General features: G+C 32.8%; 2 protein-coding genes across 2 annotated transcripts; one reads left to right on the top strand and one right to left on the bottom strand.

Annotated features, from left to right (window-relative positions):
• Positions 1-3544: 3544 nt before the first annotated feature.
• Positions 3545-4345, top strand: HELRODRAFT_175081 (hypothetical protein; the record flags this gene model as incomplete). Its single annotated transcript, XM_009022518.1, has 2 exons — positions 3545-3974; positions 4245-4345. The coding sequence occupies 2 exons, from the start codon at positions 3545-3547 to the stop codon at positions 4343-4345; spliced, it is 531 nt and encodes a 176-aa protein (XP_009020766.1).
• Positions 4346-6558: 2213 nt separating this feature from the next.
• HELRODRAFT_192362 (hypothetical protein) lies at positions 6559-12898 on the bottom strand (the record flags this gene model as incomplete). The annotated part of the gene is made up of 7 exons (XM_009022517.1): positions 6559-7518; positions 8125-8170; positions 8676-8793; positions 9319-9372; positions 9510-9566; positions 10372-10524; positions 11206-12898. 7 exons carry the CDS (start codon positions 12896-12898, stop codon positions 7306-7308), a joined length of 2334 nt encoding a protein of 777 aa, XP_009020765.1. The 3' UTR covers positions 6559-7305.
• Between the last annotated feature and the right edge of the window lie 8658 nt (positions 12899-21556).

Below are 21556 nucleotides of genomic sequence, written 5' to 3'. Positions count from 1 at the left end.
ATATAGTGCCGTGTTAAGGGTTATTGGGCTCAGTGGGACTCTTTGTATTTGGAAGGGGATTTGCTGAAACGAAAATGGGAATCAGCTGATGGATCAAAACACCGCATGCAAGTTGTAATACCAAGAAATAGAACGACCGAAATCCTTGATGAAATGCATGGCGGCCCTTCTGGGGGACATTTAGGAGTGAACAAGACCCTTGACAAAATACGAGAAGGATTTTACTGGCTTCACGTTAGAGAAGATGTAGAGAGCTGGTGTCGAAAATGTAACACATGCGCTTCAGTCAAAGGACCCAAAAGAAGGCTAAAAGGAGCAATGCAAATCTACAATGTTGGTGTCCCCTTTGAACGGATTGTTATAGATATTGCTGGACCCTTTCCGGTATCAGATTATGGAAACCGTTACATTCTGGTTGTAGCGGACTATTTCAGCAAATGGCCTGAGGTGTTTCCAATACCCAACCAAGAAGCATGTACCGTCGCTGAGGAAATTGTACTCAATTGGATTAGTCGATATGGTGTCCCATTGGAACTCCACTCAGATCAAGGTCGAAATTTTGAGTCACAACTGTTTGGTGAAATGTGCAAGCTGCTAGGTATAAACAAAACTCGAACGACACCTCTTCACCCACAGTCTGACGGTATGGTGGAACGATTCAACCAAACCCTGATTGAACATCTGGCTAAAGTAGTCGACGAAAATCAACGGGATTGGGATCGTCATATACCATTGTTTCTTATGGCATACCGGAGTGCTATCCACACAACTACTGGAGAAACGCCATCAAGAGTTCTGTTTGGGACTACCTTAAGAACTCCAGCTGATGTGAAATATGGCGTACCACCCGAACCACACCAACCATTAACAGAATACGTGGATAATCTTCGACAGCGATTAAACCATATCCACCGTTACGTACGCCTTAAAATTATGAAAAACACGGAGGCGGCCAAAACCAGATACGACTTGAAAGGAAGCAGTGGCGGTTTTGCTGTCGACGAGTTAGTTTGGCTGTACAACCCACAGCGGAAGAAAGGACGTTCTCCAAAGCTCCAGCGAGGATGGGAAGGACCTTATCAAGTCATCACCCGCTTGAATGACGTCGTCTACCGTATTCAGGAATATCGGAAGCCGAGAGCAAGAATGAAGATCGTCCATTTGGATAGACTGGCTCCGTACCATGCGGACACCGGAACGAAAGCTGTTCGGGACGAACAGAACTAAGAAGGGGGTAATGTTATAACCGTGCTACCGAACGCACTAGATTCTAGCGTATTCTAGAATGTTCTAGTGACTGGAACGTTCTAGAGTATGCTGGAATCGGACCATCGGGAAGAATCTAGAAACGACGCTTGCGAAGAGTATATAAGCGCACGTCGCAAGATATTTGTGATTGGTGATATTCGTGATTGGGATATTCGTGATTGGTGATATTCGTGATTGGGATATTCGTGATTAGTGATATTCGTGATTAGTGATATTCGTGATTAGTGATATTCGTGATTAGTGAAATTCGTGATTTTGTGAATAGCGATTCGGTGAATTATTTAAAGCGATATTTGAATTGTTTGTTGACGTTGTCATAGCGATAGATTTTGAAAGATTTAAAAGTTAATTGTTGCGTTAGTGCGAATTTACTGGAAATAAACGATTAGTTGATTTCTTCTGTAAATAAAGTTTAATAACTAATAATAGTTGATTTCTTCTGTAAATAAAGTTTAATAACTAATAATAGTTGATTTCTTCTGTAAATAAAGTTTAATAACTGTTTGGAGTATTTTATTCAATCGAAGATTTGAACCCGTCGCATCGTAAACCGGTTACGACAGCGAGTATTATAACAGTATTTTCAAAAAGTAGCTGATAATTTTCATATAATAAGTATTCTGCTAACATATTAAACGGGCTATTTATCATTTGATAAAAGCATTAAAACAGCCATTTTATCATTAATGAAATAATCATCAACATTGCCATAATCGTTAACAACATCATCGTCGTCGCCATCATCACCGTCATCCTTATCATCATCATCATCATTATCATCGATCAATAAATAAGAAACATTATCACTTAATTATTTATCAAGTTAAATAGAATTCTCATTGATATTATCGTCCATATCATCATCATCGTCATCATTATCATATGTAATTGTATATACAAAATATTGTATTGTATATTGTATTGCATTGTCATCATCATCATAATCAATGCAGCCATCATCAGCACGAGCTATACAATACTATACACTATACAATCCGATACATATTCACTACAACAATACATTAAAAAAACATGCGAGTATAAGGTACAATATAATACAACAATATACAGTACGAAGAAGCACACAGTACCACACAATACAATGCAGTACCAGCCACACAATACATGACGATAACACAAAATACATCCGAAGTACCAAATGGAGCCATCGATAAATTCTCAAAAATGAAATCAGCGAGGCGTTCACCTACTTGTTTGCTTTCTATACACAATTTGTTCATGCGAGAACAGTCTGTTGGCAAGAAAACAACAAACAAAAACATTCAAAATAACACCGAAGCCTAGACAATTTTTTAAATTTTAACAATTTTTGAAACTAAACCAAAAAAAATTATATTAAATATTTTCACATTAAGTAACACTTAAAATAGATCACATACACGCATGTACGCAAACATACAAACACACACACACAAATACAAACAATAAATAAAAACGTTTATATTTCTTTCCAAATTTTTCATTTAATAAAATTTATTTGACAGAACCAATTCCGCCAGTGTTCAGTTCACTTGGCATATAAAATTTTCAACATCCCTTCTATGATGTATGATGCTCCATGACATCAATCACATGCCGCATCACAATTTTTACCGTAGTCATAAATTTTATCCTATTTTTGAAAAAGTTTCCCTATATTTCTGACGGTCACTGAAGACTTTACGAAAATCATTTACTGGCCACAACAAAATTTACGCCAATTTTCTTATCCCAATTACATACATTTCATAATCGTCTTAAAATTTTTAAAATAAATGTTCATATATTTCAGCAGCACGTATATAAACAAACGTACACACACACACCACACACACACACACACACACACACACACACACACACACACATACATACATCTCAATTCGTTTATTTATTCATACGTGGCACACGTACACAAACACTCTCTCTATTAATCTAACGCGACAGTAAAACCTGCGCGTATAGCAACTTTTTTTCAAAGCCAACGAAAACCGAACACAAGAGAAATAAAAATGTTTTTGGAAACTTCTAGCTCAAAGTCAGGCGTATCAAATTTAAACAAAAACCATCAACATCAACAAACAATGCAACATACTTTAAACAAAACATCAAAAACACATTAAGATTATTTATTGATACTATTATTTCTAACAAATGTAGCTATTAAAACATAGACCCAAACCTCATAAACAACGCAAATTTATGCAACTTCCAACCCCCAAAACAACATGGCAAAACCAACACGCACAACTAACAAACAGATGAAAACACGCCTATGTTGAAGATAAATCACATCAACGTTTCTCACGACAACAACACCAACAACAAAAACGACAGCAACAGCAATATAAACAACAATAACAGCAACAAATACGTCAACAACCTTCACAATACGATCTGCAGCAGCAACAACAATGTTAACGACTTCGACGAAAATAGCAGTTACGATCGCAGAAAAAGTCGAGCGTCCTTACAATTCAAACCGCACATGCCGTATTTTGAGTCGAACCACAAACTTTTCAACAATGTTGACAACATCAACATATCTTACAACAATCACCACTACAACAATAACAGCAATGATACCAACAGCAAGCTCATTCATAGCTCCAGTAACCACCACAATGGCGAAGATAGTGGCAAAACGCACAGTTGTAACCTGATTCAAGACAAGGTGAACAGCAGCAGAAGGGTCTTGTCAACAGGTGATACACGCTAACTTGAAATCAAATATTTGAGAAAAAAAATTTTAAAAATTTAAATTATATCATGAATTTTTTAATTTTTTTGTTCTTAAAAATATTCAATTTTCATTTTTATATGAATGGTTTATTAAGGTTAATGGTCATTCTCTTTTACTTTTAACTGCCTGCACTTGCTTCAATGACATCAGAGACCATACACCACACACACACACACACATACATTCATTCGTTCATTTGTTCGTTCGTTCACTCATTCATTCATTCCACCAGAGTATCTCAGTCCATCATTGAGGGCTGATCAGCTGCCACCATCCGCCGCGGTTTCCAGAAAAACAAGCTGTTGCCATGGTTACATAAAATTTTTTCAATGAATATTACAAATAAATAAACCAAAAAATAAAACTATTTTTCAATGAAAATGTACAAATAATAAGGATAAATTATTAAATATAAAATAAAATACCAAATAAAGAAATGTATATTAAAGAATAAACAAGTTGACAACAACTTTATTCAGACTACAGCTTGTTGAACAATCTGAAATCATCACCATCACCGACCGCTCCTTATCATCAATCATCACCATCACGGTTCTTGTTATCATCATCATCACCAACTTCAACATCAGCAGCTGCAGCAGTAGTAGCCGCGACAGCTACGTCATCGTCGACGTCACAGTTATTGACGTCATCACACAAACGCATGTCAGCTTCAAAAGAAATTTCTATGTGATTTATCTCACTCACTAACATCGTCGTAATCGTCATAGCAATCGATCTCATCTTTTCATCATTATCATTCTCATCATCATCATTTTTATCATCATCATTATCACCACCGTCATCATTTTCATCATCATCATTCTCATCATCGTCATCACCATCATTCTTTTAATTTGGTGTTTTAATGTTAAGATCATGATTAATTTAGATATTTGATCGTCATCATTGTCATTATTGTCACCGTTGTTTCTGTCATCACCATCACCATCATTATCATATGCATCATCATCATCTTCTTCTTCTCCTAATCAATTTCACCATAGACTTCATCATCAGCATTGACTTTTTTATTATCATCATCGTAAACTTCATCATTATCACCACCATCATCATCACCAAAACCACCATCATAATCATCATCATCACCACCATCATTGATAATCATCATCACCACCATCATTGATAATCATCATCACCACCATCATCATCACCACATCATCGTCATCATCATCATGACATCATTTTTTGTCTCCGTGGCGTTTTTTCATACTAAACAATAATTGTATTTCATTTTTCTCTGAAGAATTTTTCTATACAAAAAAAAAATTTATTTCATTTCTGAGATTAATAATAATTTGAACGTGTCTGAATAAGACAACTTTTATCCGCACGACTGCTCATTCAGTGTCGAGATTAAAATATTTTTTGTTTTTATTGTTATTATTGTTATCACGGTGTTATTGTTATTGCTGTGTTATTGTTATTACCATTTTTCACACCATATTAATGTTGAATTCTTAATTTTGAAAAATTTTTATAAGAATAGTGACTGAATTTTGTGAAACCAATTATATATCTACAAGATATTTTTATCATTTTTAATACCACCATTGTCATAATGCTACGTTGTTACTGTTTGAGTTTGCTCCATTCTGTTGAATACTCATTCTAATAATAGGTACATTCTAACTCTAGTACTAAAGATACTTCTTTAGTTTTTACATATATCCACACATATGTATATTTTAAAAATAGTTATTTTATTGTCACACATCTTTACTGGTAAGATACTACAAAATTACTATTTACGTGAACGGTTCTGGCGTTACTAGTAGGACCTTTGATGTTTTAAATTTTACTAATTAATACTAATAATGTTATTAAAACTACTGCTATTAAACCGACAACTTCTACTATAATGTTTGTTTCATGTATTTTTGATGTTACAACTACAACTAATTTTGCTACTTCATATTTCCATTACGACTGCAGATCCACACACACACACACACACACACACACACACACACACACACACACACACACACCACACATACACACACGCACGCACGCACACACGCACACACAGGCACGCATGCATGATTGAATAGAAGAATCTAACAAGATTCAGTTAATATGCAGAACATTTATTTAATTATATTCAGTTAATATGCAGAACATTTATTTAATTATAATTGCACACAATGCTTAATTACGATGTTTTTTTACGATGATATATATATATATATATATATATATCATATATATATATATATACATATATATATATATATAATAAGAGATTTATTTAACTTCTATGAATTAACGAATTAATTAAAATGACTATGTTAATAGTATTTGTCAGAATAAAATGTTGTTATTATTAGGTTAATTATGATAATAATTATAAAGTTTTTGTATAAATTATGACGATAATTAAGATGATATTATTAATATTATGAATAAAATTTGTTTTCCGTTAAATAAAAGTGAAAAAAATAAAGCATATAGAAACGAACAAATGTGTATACTAAACAACCCACTTAAGCTAACGATTAAATTAAAAAAAGGTGTGTGGGTGTGTGTGTGTGTGTGTGTGTGTGTGTTTGGGTCTGCAGCCTTATTAGCTCAATGTTTAATTTAATCCCTCAAATTAGGCAGTATTAATTTGTTAATTGAAAATCATAAATGAAAAATGAAAGGAAATTAAACTGAGTAATAAAATATAATGGATATTTTATTACGTTGATGTTCTGTCTATGTACGATGCAAAACATTGTTCTTCCTTCTTGGTTATAGGTTTGCGTGGTTCTTACAATTTTTTATTTTTTCTTCTTGACTTGAAAAATTTTTTGATAACCATAATATCCACCACCATTGTATTATCAATATTATCGTCATCAATGAAACATCTGAAGTTTTTGACTTCCTTAAATCTATTAATCATTTCTAGTATTATTGTTCTTATCATCTAAACCATTATTATATTGGCATTAGCATTACATTTATTTGTTATCAAAAACCAATTCTTTTCATCAGTTATCATCAACTCATTCACATAGGAGCTCTATCATAAGAGTTATGGTGATGAAGAAGATAATGGTAATAAAGAAGAAAAAGATGATATGATGATGAAACATGACAATGATGATAAATCAAATTTATATTCATCTTTTTCGATTTCTCCCTATCTTAATTTTCTCAACTCATTTTCACATTTCTCTTCTCTTTCACTTTCTCTATACCTCAAACTTTCTTTATCTTTCAATCTCTCTTTCTCTTTCTTTCTCTCTCTCTTTCTCTCTCTCTCTCTCTCATTTCCTCATATCTCACTGGAAAGCCTTCATGAGTAGCCTGCCGACACACGGAGCAGCGCAATTTCTGGGAGTGTTGATCCTTTGTGAGTACTTCCTATCGCCAAGCATGATGAGGAAAAGACTGGCAGCTTGCTTGTTGCAGTTCACGTCGCGGGCACACAGGCTGGCTGTCTTTTGGAGGAACTGGTTGTTGCAGTCGGTTGGAGTTAGGCTGTATCGAGCGCCCTGTGTGGTTGTTTGTATGTTTGCGTGTATGTCTGCGTGTATGTGTGCGTTTGTTTGTTTGTAGTGTGTGTCGTCTGTGTGAGTGGGTAGGTACGTTAGTTCATGTTCATATGCGCCAACAATGGAACTATGTACAGCGATTGGAAAATTTCAAAAATAAAACATGAAAGACTTGAAAAAGCACTTAAAAATTAACAAATTCATATATAAAATTATTAAAAATAACGTATATTTTAGCAAAAAAATAATTTCAAAACATTACAACAACACGAAAAATATCGCAAAACAAAACAACATACAAACAACAAAACTAACAACATACAAACAACGAACAGCCAGCATACAACAAACAATATGCAACATTCAAACATACAAACAACAAACAACCAGCATACAATATATAGCAAACAACACGCAACATACAAACAACCAACATACAACAAACAACTCGCAACATACATACAACAAGCAGCCAGCATACAACAAACAACATACAAACATACAAACAACAAACAACCAGCATACAATATACAACAAACAACACGCAACATACAAACAACCAACATACAACAGACAACGTACACAAACAAAGCACAGTTGATGCACATTACAGAGGTCGACAGCTTCTGAATCTGGAAGCAGCCCGTTCAACCTGCGTGATGGTGATGATGATATTTGCGTGTTGTAGTGGTGTACGTACGTACATCACATTGTTGTACAACAGCTTTTTACATGCTTACGTGTTCAACCTTACTCAACAACATTTACTATCAATAATTTATATGTTTGTTCGTTCGTTCATTCAGTTTATTCATTTATTCATTCATTTATTCATTCATTCATCCATTTGTTCATTCATTCCTTCCGTCATTCATTCATTCATCCATCATTTATTCATTCATTAATGAGTGAATGAATGATGGATCAACAAATGGATAGAAAAATCAATAAACGTATCCATAACAATAAATGAATGAATGAACATTTAACCAAACAAATGAATGAAATGAGATATGAATGAGTAAGCAATCAAATAAAAGGAATGCACGAATAAAAAAGAGAAGAGACGCATTAATGAATGAACAGACTAATAAATCGATTAATTAAGTAAGGTGTGGATGGGCAACTAAAAAATAATAAGTTATGTATGATGGTACCTTGGATAGAGACAATTATCAACATGCTCCTTGAGAGCTGGACACCTGGATTCTGCATCTTGGTAAAACGTTGGTGAAGATGATGATGAAGATGATGATGATGGAGGTGAAGATGATGCTGGTAACGATGGTGATAAAGATGTTGTTAAAATGAATATGATGATGATGATAAAGAAGTAGATGATGATGAAGATGATAATAATGATGGTGATGAAGATAACGATGATGACGAAGACGATGATGAAAATTATTACGATTATGTTCATAGTTATGATGTCAGAAACAATGATGATGTTGATGATGATGACGTCATTACATTGACCGAGAATTAGCATTTGCGAGTGAATGATAATAAAGGATTGACGGGTACACTTAAAATTTTTTTGTCTGGACTTTTGTTTCTCGCAGATTTATGCACGAACAAAAATTTATTTCCAATTAAATTTTGTATTCAATTGTTCCAAATTTTTATTTTTTTGTTTTTTTATTAATTTTTTGTTTTTTATATTTTTATTAATTTTTTGTATTCAATTGTTCCAAATTGGCTCTCATCTAAAATTTATACAGCAGTTTTGCAAAGTTCAGCACAATGAATGAATGAGTGAACAAACGAACGAACGAACGAACGAACGAATGAACTTACTTAAGTGTTTAGCGTCATCATCACCGTCATCATCCTCGCTTGGTGTTGGTCTTTCTGAGAACAAAAAGAAATTACAATATAAATAAACAATAATATTCATAAAATAATATAAAATAATAATATAATATATTTATTTTTTCATTCAGTTCATCATTAATTCCATTCATTCTATCCTTCATTCATTCACTAACCTCTCTTATTGGTTTGCATTGACGGAATGTTTGCCTGGCTCCTATAGAGCAACCGTCCTGCTTATTATTATTATTACTGTTATTATTACTGTTATTATTACTGTTATTGTTATTATTATTGTTATTGTGATTATCAACTCACCATTAACGTTACCATCGTCATCCATTTTCATAATCCTCATCATCATATTAATAATAATTATAACTATATTTTTAATGAGGTTAAATATGATATTGAGAATAATTTTCCTACCTGGTCTAATAAGTTTTCTGGCATTATCATCGTCATCATCCTCTTTTTCTTCACCACCATCATCATCTTCTGTTTCTTCATCACCACCATCATCATTATCATCACTGTCCTCTACGAATACATTTTTATATTTATTCATTTTATTTCTGTAACTCTTTAACATTCTTCGAATCTTTCCTTCTTCGTCATCATCATCATCATCATTAGCACCATCATCAGCAAGGTCATCATCACCATCATCACTGTTTATCATATTGTACTTTTTAACATCTACCACTTCATCATTATCATCATCACCATCGTCATCGTTATCTCGACCGACTTTACCATTTAATTTTCTGTTACCGTCAGTATCATCATCATCATCATCAACAACTCTATCATCATCATCATCAACAACTCTATCATCATCATCATCATTATCATCATCATCATTACGATTAGTGACGTCACCCAATTGATTTATATAGCGCTTCTTCTGTTGATATTTGAGATATGATTTAACTCGATCGTTGTATTCTTTTATCTTTCTTAAATATTCCATCGCTTCATCATTTCTTTCATTTATATCATCATCATTATCATCATAATTATCGATGTTATCATCACCAGCGTTATCATTTGCGACCCCTTCCGTTAAAAATGCGTTGACGTTTTCTTTATTGAGGTTGACGTCATTTGGTATGATTACGTCATCATCGCCATCATCGTCATCATCATCATCTTCATCATCTTCGTCAATTAAATTATTTCTCTTTGTTCCTGAATAATTTTTATAAATTATTGTCATAATTAATTTTATTATTAATATTAATAGTAGTGGTGGTAGTAGTAGTAGTAACATCACCATTATTACCCCCGTCGTCAACGTCATCATCACCACCATCATCATCATCATCATCCTCGTCCTCATCATCATCATCATCATCATCATCATTATCATCATCATCATCATCATTACATTAATCAATAATTCGTTTTAAATTTCGCCAATTGGTCTCTAAAACAACTTAAATTTATCTTTATTTACAATATTTTGGCCGATTTCTCTAGATGAAAAATTACTTAATAGTGTTATTCGCTCGTCATATAGTATCTATTGTGACGGAAACATTGCATAAAATACTATGCTTTAAATATATTTTATACCTTCATACACTAGTCACTGATAATGAGCATTGGGAGGATCGTACATTAAAATTAATTCTTATTTGTATATTAATAATTATTATTAATGAATAATTAATATTTTATTAATATCAAATAATAATTATTAAAATCAAAATAAAATAAAATCAATTAATATTTTGATTTTATTTTGATTTTATTTTGATTAGTCTTGATGTTTTCTGATAATAAAAGAGTTCAAATTACTATTATATTGTTGTTATTATTATCATTAATAATGCTAGCACTGTTAATAAATATGGTATAATTAATTACCGTGGGCTTTAAGTGTTAGTTCGTAATTGTTGGCGTCGTCAAAAGCGGATAAAAAATTTTCTGAATATTTTTGTTGTTGTTGTTGATGCTGTAGTTGTTGTTGTTGATGACGTTGTTGTTGATGACGTTGTTGTTGTTGTTGCTGATGTTGTTGTTGATGATGTTGCTGCTGTTGTTGCTGATGTTGTTGTTGTTGTTGATGATGTTGTTGTTGTTGTTGGAGTTGATGCCCTCGATACAGTGACAACTCATTTGGATATTGCATCACATGCTGTTGGTGTTTTGAGAACATATCACCGTCATCATCTTCTTCATCCTCGCCATCAACGTCATCGTCCTCATTACGGATGTCATCATTATCATATTCCTCATCTTCCTCAACGCCATCATTATCAATGTTCCAGATTTTTTTCACTGGAATTGTAGATAGTTCATATTTTTTCAGAGGTGTTAATGATGAAGATGGCGATGATGATGATGCATGGGGTGATGATGATGATGGTGAAAATTCAATGGATTGTTGGAAATGCCTTAGTGGTAAGCGGTAGACAAACTGATCGGGCTGTTGACGCTTCATCATTTGTTGTTCGTCTTGTTCATTATCCTGATGTTGATGTTGTTGTTGTGATTGTTGTTGTTGTAATTCAGTGGAGTATTTCATCATTTGTTTCAACTGCGTCAGTGCTTTTTCATCTTTGAGAGCCTGGTTCATGTGGTATATTTCCTCTTGCACCATCCTGCCGTTGTCAGCTTGATCGCCATCTTCCTCCTGCTCTTCCTCAACATTACGCTTATCGTTAAAGTTGTTTTTGTGCTCGTCCAAACTGTAGCGAGACTGTTTGAATTCGAGCTGACTGGCCAGATCTAGAGCTTTCAATAAATGTTTATTCTCGTCGTCTTGAAGTGTTATGTAACTTTTGACTAGATCGACAGTTTTTTTGTTGTTGCTATCGCCAACGTTGTGGCTTTTGTCGTCACTGCTGTGTTTTTTGCTGTCAGCGGATGTTTTTAAATTGTTTTTTTCATAATTTTTAATCTGTTGCTCCACATCGTCTTTGTTAAATTTGTGACGCAAGTAAATATTTTGCGTATCCTGCCCTGCTGCACCTGCCACATCACTGACGTCCACACTGCGTTTTTTTCTCAAATCTTCTTTAAAAAAATCAAAATTAATAAACCTATTCAAATTTGGGGAGCTAAAATCCTCAAAAGTAAACTTTCTCGCATCGTCTTCAAAATCATTTGCCGATGAAGTTGACTTAATGTCTTCATCCCACATCCCAGAAGACTGCTCGTTTTTGGCGGACGCTTCAATTGACGTTCCAATCACTATATTGTCCTTCATCTTTCCTTCGATGACCTGCGACTTGGCCGATGCCTGTCCCGTCACTCCGTCACTGACCACGTGATCCTGGGTCCTCTGTCTAGATATCAGGGCTTCTTTGTCATCTACCTTCGACATGGTGTAGGTGCTGGAGATGGAGTGGGACATGAAGTTGTTGCTAGGAGAAATGTTTGCAGCCGCTGAATCTGCCACATCTTGCATCGTCTGCACGCGCTCTCTTGTGCTGTTCTCCAGATTCGGTCTCAAGTCATCATAATTGTTCAAGGTGTCGCCTTCAATCAAGTAGAGAAAAATTGAACACAGGAAAAAGAAATTTATAAGCAACTTGAAGCAGAAACTGCCCTTCATTTGAAACTTTTTATTCTTATATTTCCACAGTGTTCCAATGTATATAAATTGTTACAACTCTTTCTTTCTTGGCTTGTTTGCAATGTAGTGCTGTAGAAGAATAATTCAACATATAAAAAAATTATCAGAAAAATGTTCGTTCAAAAAAATTTAGATAATAAAGATTAAAAAAGTTTTGCAGTCTATTCGGAAATTAACTTGAACGTACAATTCCTACTGGTGTCATTGCAGGGGTTTTTTTTATTTTAAAACGGTCAAAAAATAATTATGATGACGATGATGATGTTAATGTTGTAATAAAATGATAACGATGACATTGAGATTATCAAAATGAAGATGATGATGATGACGATGATGATGACGATGATGATGGTAATGATGCTTCTTTAACGATTTTGAGTTTTAATTGCTTCGTTCGAAGTTGTTACCGACAATAAATCTATCCTATCATCGATAGTTGAATTGCCATCATTCATTTTTTTCTTGTACTTTATTCTTTCCTTCGTTCATCCTTACGTTCAAAAAAATGTAAGTTTTATTTTTGAAATTTTTGAATAAATTACTTAAATTCAAACGTTTCGTTTTTTTAACAATATAAATAAAATAAAAATGCTATGAAAACTGGTTTTATTCATTAAATCTTTTAAAACAGTTCATTGATGTGCTGATTTTTTAAAGAACCAACTTATCTATCTATCTATTTAATTTATATTCATCACCCAACTCATCTATTTATTCATTCATTTTGAAATTCATTCATTTTAAAATTCTTATTTATTGATTGTTTTTTATCACTGATTCATTGATTCATTGATTTATCTATTTATTCATTCACTCGCTCATTCATTATTGAGTTATAAACATATCAACCACAAGCTATGTGACTATTCGGATCAGTCATTTATTACTTAAACTTTCAAAGCTTAAACAGATCATTACAAACAACGTTAGAAAATCAGCAAATAAAATGTGTGAAAGCCTACGTGTCGTGTTATTGATTCAATGACTCCAATGTATGCGGTTGACGTCATAAAAAACTATTTCCGTTGCCAGATGGCCAAACGATTTGAAGGATGGTATTTAATGGATTTGGTCTTTTATTTCAACATTTTTTTTTTCTTAAAAATGACAAAGCTGTGTCTAATATGTGTGAAAAATTAGAGTCAACGCTATATAAATTTACATTTGACAGTGCAGCTTTCTATAATAGAGCCTATGTTTCGAAAAATAATGATAATGACTATGTTGTATAGGATAATTATGATTATAGGTAAAGCGATGGTGTAGCGGTAAAGTGCCTGGCAGTGTTATTACAGTGATCGGATTCGGTCGCATGTAGACCCCCGCCCGTGACATGCAATGTGTATGTGGCGAAATTTTACACGCATATAAATGTACTCTGTGTTTGCTGTTGTTGATGCACCTGAGTGCCCCTGAATAAATTTTAAAGACAGATTTGTAAGAACAAAAATCAGAAATGACGATTATGATCATGTAGCAATGATGATGATGACAAAAAATAGTGACGATGATGACGATGGCGACGATGACGTGAGTGATGATAATGATTTGAATGTTGATCAGTTATTAATTTTGACGATAAATAATTAAAAAGAATGAAAAATTTAAAGCAAAAAGAATAAAATATAAGAAAGGACAAAAAACATTTTTTCATTTCATTTATTACTACCGACAGAAGTCTGACGTGAAAGCATCACAACTTTGTATAGTTTTCATTTGGATTAGTTTTATATCCTTCTATCTAATCTTTCTATCATGAAAACATATCATTAGTGTCATTCATCATCATTATAATTGTCATCACCGTCAACTTAATCACTATTTTTCTCACCATTATCATTGCTGTTATCATCCTTCTTAATGTAATCATCGTCATAATTGTCATCATCGTCGTTGTCGTCGTCATTATCATTATTGTCCTGTCATCATCGTCATCATTATAATGACATCGTCATCACCATTTTTATCGTCATCATCTTCACTATCATCCATATTATTGTCATCTTCACCATCATCATCATTACCATTGGAACCATCGTCGTCACTTTTTTCATTATGACCATATCCTCTTCTTTACTACCTTAACAGTTACAAACTTCAATTAAAATTTTCAATAGAAACAGCAGCGGAAATATCAATATTACTATATAAATTTTATTTTTTTTTTTCGTTAAAATATTCTCACTGAAAACCTTCTATTAATTCTACCGCACTCTGTTTAAATTCTACTATACTCTGTTTATTTACCAATATTTTTTACAAATTTTTCAAAAAAAAAAAAGGAAAAATATCATTAGCCGAAGGGATGTTTGTTGGTTTTCACGAACGTTAACGATAATAAATGTTTATCGGGTGTGTTTGTGTCTGTAGGTGTTTGTTTGTGCGTGTGTTTGTTTGTTTGTTTGTTTGGTGTGTGTGTGTGTGTGTGTGTGTGTGTGTGTGTGTGTGGTGTGTGTGTTTGTTGAATTTCTTGTAGCTAAAATGAGGTAAATTTTTCATTTTAGCTGGTTTTACGACGAATTAAGACATCCATATGGAGAAATCGAAAACTTTGCGTGAAAAGGAAACTGACTTTTACTAGCGAGAGATTCAATTTTCAGAATTTTAAAAGTTTATTTTCTCATTAATTATAAAAATAAAATTATTATTTCTAGGAAAAAAATTGGAATCTTTTTTCTGCGAAACTATTTTCTAACTTCTGACGAATGCTGTTTCTAGAAAAAGATTCAAATTTATTTCTTCGTATAGTTCGTTTAATTTGAGATAAATTGAGTTTCTTTGTTTGTCCGCAGAATTTCTGCAGTTTAAAATTTTAAAATAACGTAAGAAAATAAAAAATATCAACGATTTTAAAGACTATTTCATTGGATCTTGCTTTCATTTGCAATATTTCATCCTATAATAAATAACTGGAAAACCTCTGCGTTAAATTGTATTGTGTGTTTAGTTGTACCTAAATTATATACATGTGAAACGAACATGAAACTCATTAAATGAAATAATCAAATTATTTTATGTTCGTCTCCATCAAAAAATTTCAATAAAGAACAAAGAAAAAACCGGATTAGTGGAAATAAAATATTTTTGTCTGCAGTTACCTAGGCAATATGGGAAGACCGCAAATTAAATCAACCTTCTGCTTCTTTAAAAATTGTTTCTGTAGTTTTATCGTTATAAAATTTCTAAAAGATATACATACGCCTCCTATGAAAAAAATTTTATGGTTGGCACTGAGTCATCTCGCGCTGGATTGGATAGTTCATATGCAAAAGATTTTTAAAGAGGTTGATCGTTGATCAGATTCTAATCTACGATGGATCAATTCGAAAATTTAATTTAAAAAATAATTTTGACTGATGCGAAATTAGTGAGCGGATGTTTATTTATTCAGATTGTAAAATTTTTGGCATCAGAAAAATTTTCAAATTTTTAGGAGAGCTTCGCTGAAGCCATGGTAAATATAAAACTGCGCAAAAACCTATAACGTTATTTCTTTTTCGTGTTTGGTACTTTGCTGAAAAAATAATGACTCGCTATCTAGAGTGACTCCCGTAAATAAGATAAACTTAGCTGCCACGTTCTGAAAGTAACCACAGAGCTTATTGCTACTGTTAAAGCGTTTTATTAATAACTTTCAATACATCAGACTCATTTTGAAAAAACACGACGCTAAAAGCAAGCAACATTATCATTAATAAATAGCCTCATCAACATTTTTTTTCTCATTAATACAAGTTAGCTGCCTGGCCGCTAATGATATCGCCTAGTTATAAATAGAACGCTCTGTGTCCTAACATCGCAATTATTAAGTAGGGGTAATTTTGCATTTAGCATGTAACAAGGTTTTATACTCCATGTACCTATTGTATGTAGCTATTAATATCAATTTGCTTGAAAACCACCACTGCTGCTACGGCTATTATTGGAGTTTCAACTCCTGCTAAAATTAGCTTCTAAAATTAGCGTTCATATTACGTTATAAGCGAGAGTGTTAAAAATATTTTTTGCTTTATTTGTAGATAAGACAATTACACAGTTACGGTTGTACATTAAAAATTCATTAGGCTTTACATTTTCAAAAATTTCTTATTAACGCAATAATTTTTAAATTCTTTTCATATGGCAAAAACTTTATATTCTACACGCACGTAAACAAACCAAACACACACACAGACACAATAAGTCATTCTTCTCAAGTGAATGGGTTGTATTTGAACAATGTCATGACGGCACCAACGTTTGTTAATAAAATAAGTTGAGAACTCTACTGTCTTAGCTATCCTACCAACTAACCATCAATATGAATGCAATGATTGCATAAATATTTGTTTGTTTTCATGTGTATTATGTGTATATGTAAGTGTATGTGTCCGAGTGTGTATGCGGATATGTATATGAATGTGTGTGTTATGAGCAGATTAGGATTTCTCACTTAAGGAGGTGATGTATGGCTTACACGTAGATGCAATCACATCGACCCACCTGCGTTTCATGTTTCTTATATCTCGTCTGCTGTTTTTTCGAAAGCATTTTTAAAACAAGCGACTTTTCTGCGTTTTAATATTCTAAAGTCATTTTTCAACAGAAAAAAATATCAGGAAACCATTTTTCATTTGTCTGAATGATTGATGCTTGTGTTGATTCGGCCATCTTTTAAAATTCGTAAATAAATAAAATGTTGAAGATTAATGTTAAAGTCTCAAGCATTTTTGAGTGGCATGTTTCTACCCGAGCTTGCTTCTTTAAAGTTTATGACACAGGTTTGCAGACAAAACAATTACAATGTTACAAAAATAAAATAGAAAATAAAATCTTTATATATACAAGACATAAAAATAAAAATATACTCCTATGGCGAAAGATGCATATTCTAAAATGAAAAACATCCTCACTAACAGTTAAAATCAGGATATCAACAAAATTAAAGCTATTAGGGTGTGATGGTCTAATGGTTAAAGTCACCTGGTGCTGTTTCGCAGTAACAGGGTTCGAACGTGACAAAAAGATCCCGGCCTATCACACGCTTCGTGTGTGATGTGTCGTTTAACACGCATTCATTTACGATGTTTGTGTGCTCTGTTGAATCCTCTGAACTGTGAAAGAGTGTAATTGACCTTTAACCTTTTATATTGACCTTTACATTTTTCCTGTGCTGACTTACGGTTCTGAGTCCTAGACAATTTTTAAAGAAATGGAAAAAATAATTAATGCTCCTGAGATGTAGTTTTTAGGAACAATTATGAAAATCAGTTGGACCTCTCATACTTCAAATGAGGATGTATTAAAAGATTCCGGTTATGAAAAGAGAAAATTACTACAGATAATCCGACGGGGGTAGTTAAAGATTTTGGTCACATCATGCGGAAGGAAAGAAGGGAAAATCTAACAACTACTGGAAAGATTGCAGAGAAAAGAGATTGCTGTTAACAACGAACAACATTTGTTAAGTCCTTGTGTCACTTATTGAATATCACCACATTGCAACTATTACAAAGTGTTAAAGATCGGGTTTTGTGGAGGTCGATGGTCGCCAATGTCTTGAAAGGATAAGGCACAAGAAAGTAAAAAGAAGAGATTTAAAAATATTATAAAACAAGTTTTCGGTTTTTTAGAAAAATGCTAAACTCAAACCTATTTTTATAAAGTAAAAAAAACCAATTTATTTTTAGTTGAAATTTATATATATAAAAAAAAGTAAAATCAATGTGACAATCCCTGACTTATTCAGACAGTATGTGAGCAATGCACACATCAAATCAAAAATCTCATAAAGACGATTGTTTTCTGACGTGACTCGTGTAATCTCCCCCTAAATTTCGTCATCATTTCTATTTATCCTCTCTAATTTTCCTCATCATCTTCAATTACAAATTTGTATGGATTATTTTCAATCAATCATTTGACCGGTCAGTCTAACTCAACTACTTTCAATTCCATCCGGTTACCAATTTTTAATGATTTTTTTAATCTCTTCACCAATCAACACATCAATTACGTAACCAATTTATAACATCTGAGACATCATTCATTTTGGCAGCCAGTACTATCAATCATTAATTTTTTGCCGGTATTAGAATATTTTTTAACCAACAAATTTTTTATACAATGTCAATTTTTTTCAAATTTAAAGAAATATAGATGAACATTAAAATTCTACATTTAATAACTTTGTTTTTTTTATTATTTTAATTTTTTTTGCAAAATTTTAAGTAAGTTCTTTGCGTGTACGAGTGAACATTTTATTAGCGCTAATCAAATCATAAAATTGTAAAATTACACACTTCAAAACGCAAAAATGAATATCACAAAATTTAAAAAAATACAAACAATCAAACAAAATTTTATAAAATTTCTTTCTTAAAATTTATTTAAATTCTAAACTAAAATGAAAGAAAACTTTGAAATCTTACCAGCTGTTCAACAGTCTTGACTGGTTGCCTGATTGATCGGTTGTTTGTTGGATCAAATAGTTGATTGAATGTTTAATTGATTGATTGGCTTGTTGATTTCACATGAAAACTTCGCAGTTTATAAAGGATGTGAAATAACATAACTTCAGCAAACTCCCATCAAACGTGAGTTTATATAATCAGAATGCACGTACACGTACGACTGCGAATAAAAGTTCAACACGAGGAAATGTACAACAACGCAACGCATGCAAGTGCACTGCATGCAAACTGACTGGTGCACACGCTTTTGTGCGCAACTGTACAGGCAGATGCGTTCAGATATGCGCTAATGCAATATGAAAATTTATTGTTAATTCGGTTCGTGTGTGGTTTGCGTTCAGTTATATGAGAATATATCCTGCTCATTCAAATTAAATAACTAATTAAATTTTGGTTTAATTGAGTTCTTGATTTATTAATTGCCAGAAATAAAATAAAAAAATGTGTTTTCCAATAATTTTACCCAATTCTATGTGAAAGCCTAATAATGTAAAACCCAATTTATATAAGTTAATTACTTCACTCTATAATAATATTATATAAGATAATACAAAAACAGTTTTCCCATAACCTTTCCGAGATTAACATCACATAACGCCAGAGGAACAATTGGTGCGTGAACTTATCTACATACAGATGTACGTACATGTTGATACATACATGTTGTTTGCGCACAATCTATCTACAATGTGATGTTTTTTCTGGCCTACATACATCTTTGCACGCGTATACAGACTGTATGCAAAGTGATATTTACAGTAATATACATTTGCGTATATATTCAATTACGCAGTCCTATATGTATAACACAAAATAGGTTTAGGTACATGCATATGCATAATAATGGTTTGTACGCATGTGTTTGTATGCATGCATGTACAAATGTATCTTTATACGTGTATACAAAACGTATGAGAATAAATGCCAACGTATGTGTATGTACATGTATATTTTTATGGTTGTGTATGTATACATATGCATGTACGCTTTAAATGTTGGCATGTTTGTATGTCAAAATGTGCGTGTATGTATTTATATAAGCACGAACATACTTGACTCCGTGCAAACTCGTTTTTTAATCTTCCATCGGTGTCATTAGCTGTCTGAAAACATGGGAATTTACGTTCACTGGTTAAAAACTCCAGTCTTGGTCTTAATATGAGGAGAAAAATATATATTGGCCTTAATATGGCGTAATTTAACGAAAAATTATCATCGAATCGAAAACTAGAAAATAGCAACTTGAACATCAAATAATAAGAAGGAATGTACAAATTATGTCGATGATTTTCAGGAAGATATTTTCGATCCCAAAAATAAATTTTTTCATATCTGAGAGGATTTCAATTGTTTTTGTTGTCATCCTCATCTTTATCATGATTGTCAAATTATTCTCTTTGGTATCAGCTTCATCAGCCGTATCATCATTTTTATCACCATGTTTTTATATAATTTGTTTTCATCCTTAAAATAATTTTATATAGACAGGTATTTCGGTATCGCATTCAACACTTTAAACGTCAACTTCATCATCAACGTCATCATCAACGTCATCATCATCATCATTCCTATCATCTTCATCGTCTTCATCATCGCCATTTGTCTTTAGTTGTACTCAAGCATGTATGCACAATAAGAGTGTCTCACGATGTTGAAGATGACGACGAAGATGATGATGAACGCGACGATGATTGTGATGGTGATGAAAATGATGACGACGAAAATGATAATGGTGATGTTGATGAGAATGATGAAGTTGACGACGACGATTATGATGGGGATGAAGAAGAAGAAAAAGATGTTGGCAATAAAAACCAACGGTGATTTTAAATGTAAAAAAGGCGATGATGACAATCATGGTAGTGATGTTAAACTGTATGCTGATGATGAGGATGACAATGACAATGATGATGATTGGTCATTACAACGACGATGATGATATGGATGGTGATGAGTGCGAAGTTGACGAAGAGGAAGATGGAGAAATAATGATGACGATGACGATGATGAGGAAGATGTTGATTAGGAAAGGCTTAGCGAATGCATGCTGGTGTTGTAGGAACTGCAAATGTATGCATGCATATGAACCCTAATACATTTGCATGTATATGTATATCCTTTACATACATACATACATACATACATACATACATACATACATACATACATACATACATACATACAT

The sequence above is a fragment of the Helobdella robusta genome (assembly GCF_000326865.2).
Source record: "Helobdella robusta unplaced genomic scaffold HELROscaffold_32, whole genome shotgun sequence".
NCBI classification, from domain to species: domain Eukaryota; kingdom Metazoa; phylum Annelida; class Clitellata; order Rhynchobdellida; family Glossiphoniidae; genus Helobdella; species Helobdella robusta.
The sequence above is the reverse complement of the archived record's forward strand: the minus strand, read 5'-3'. Positions and strand labels throughout refer to the sequence as shown.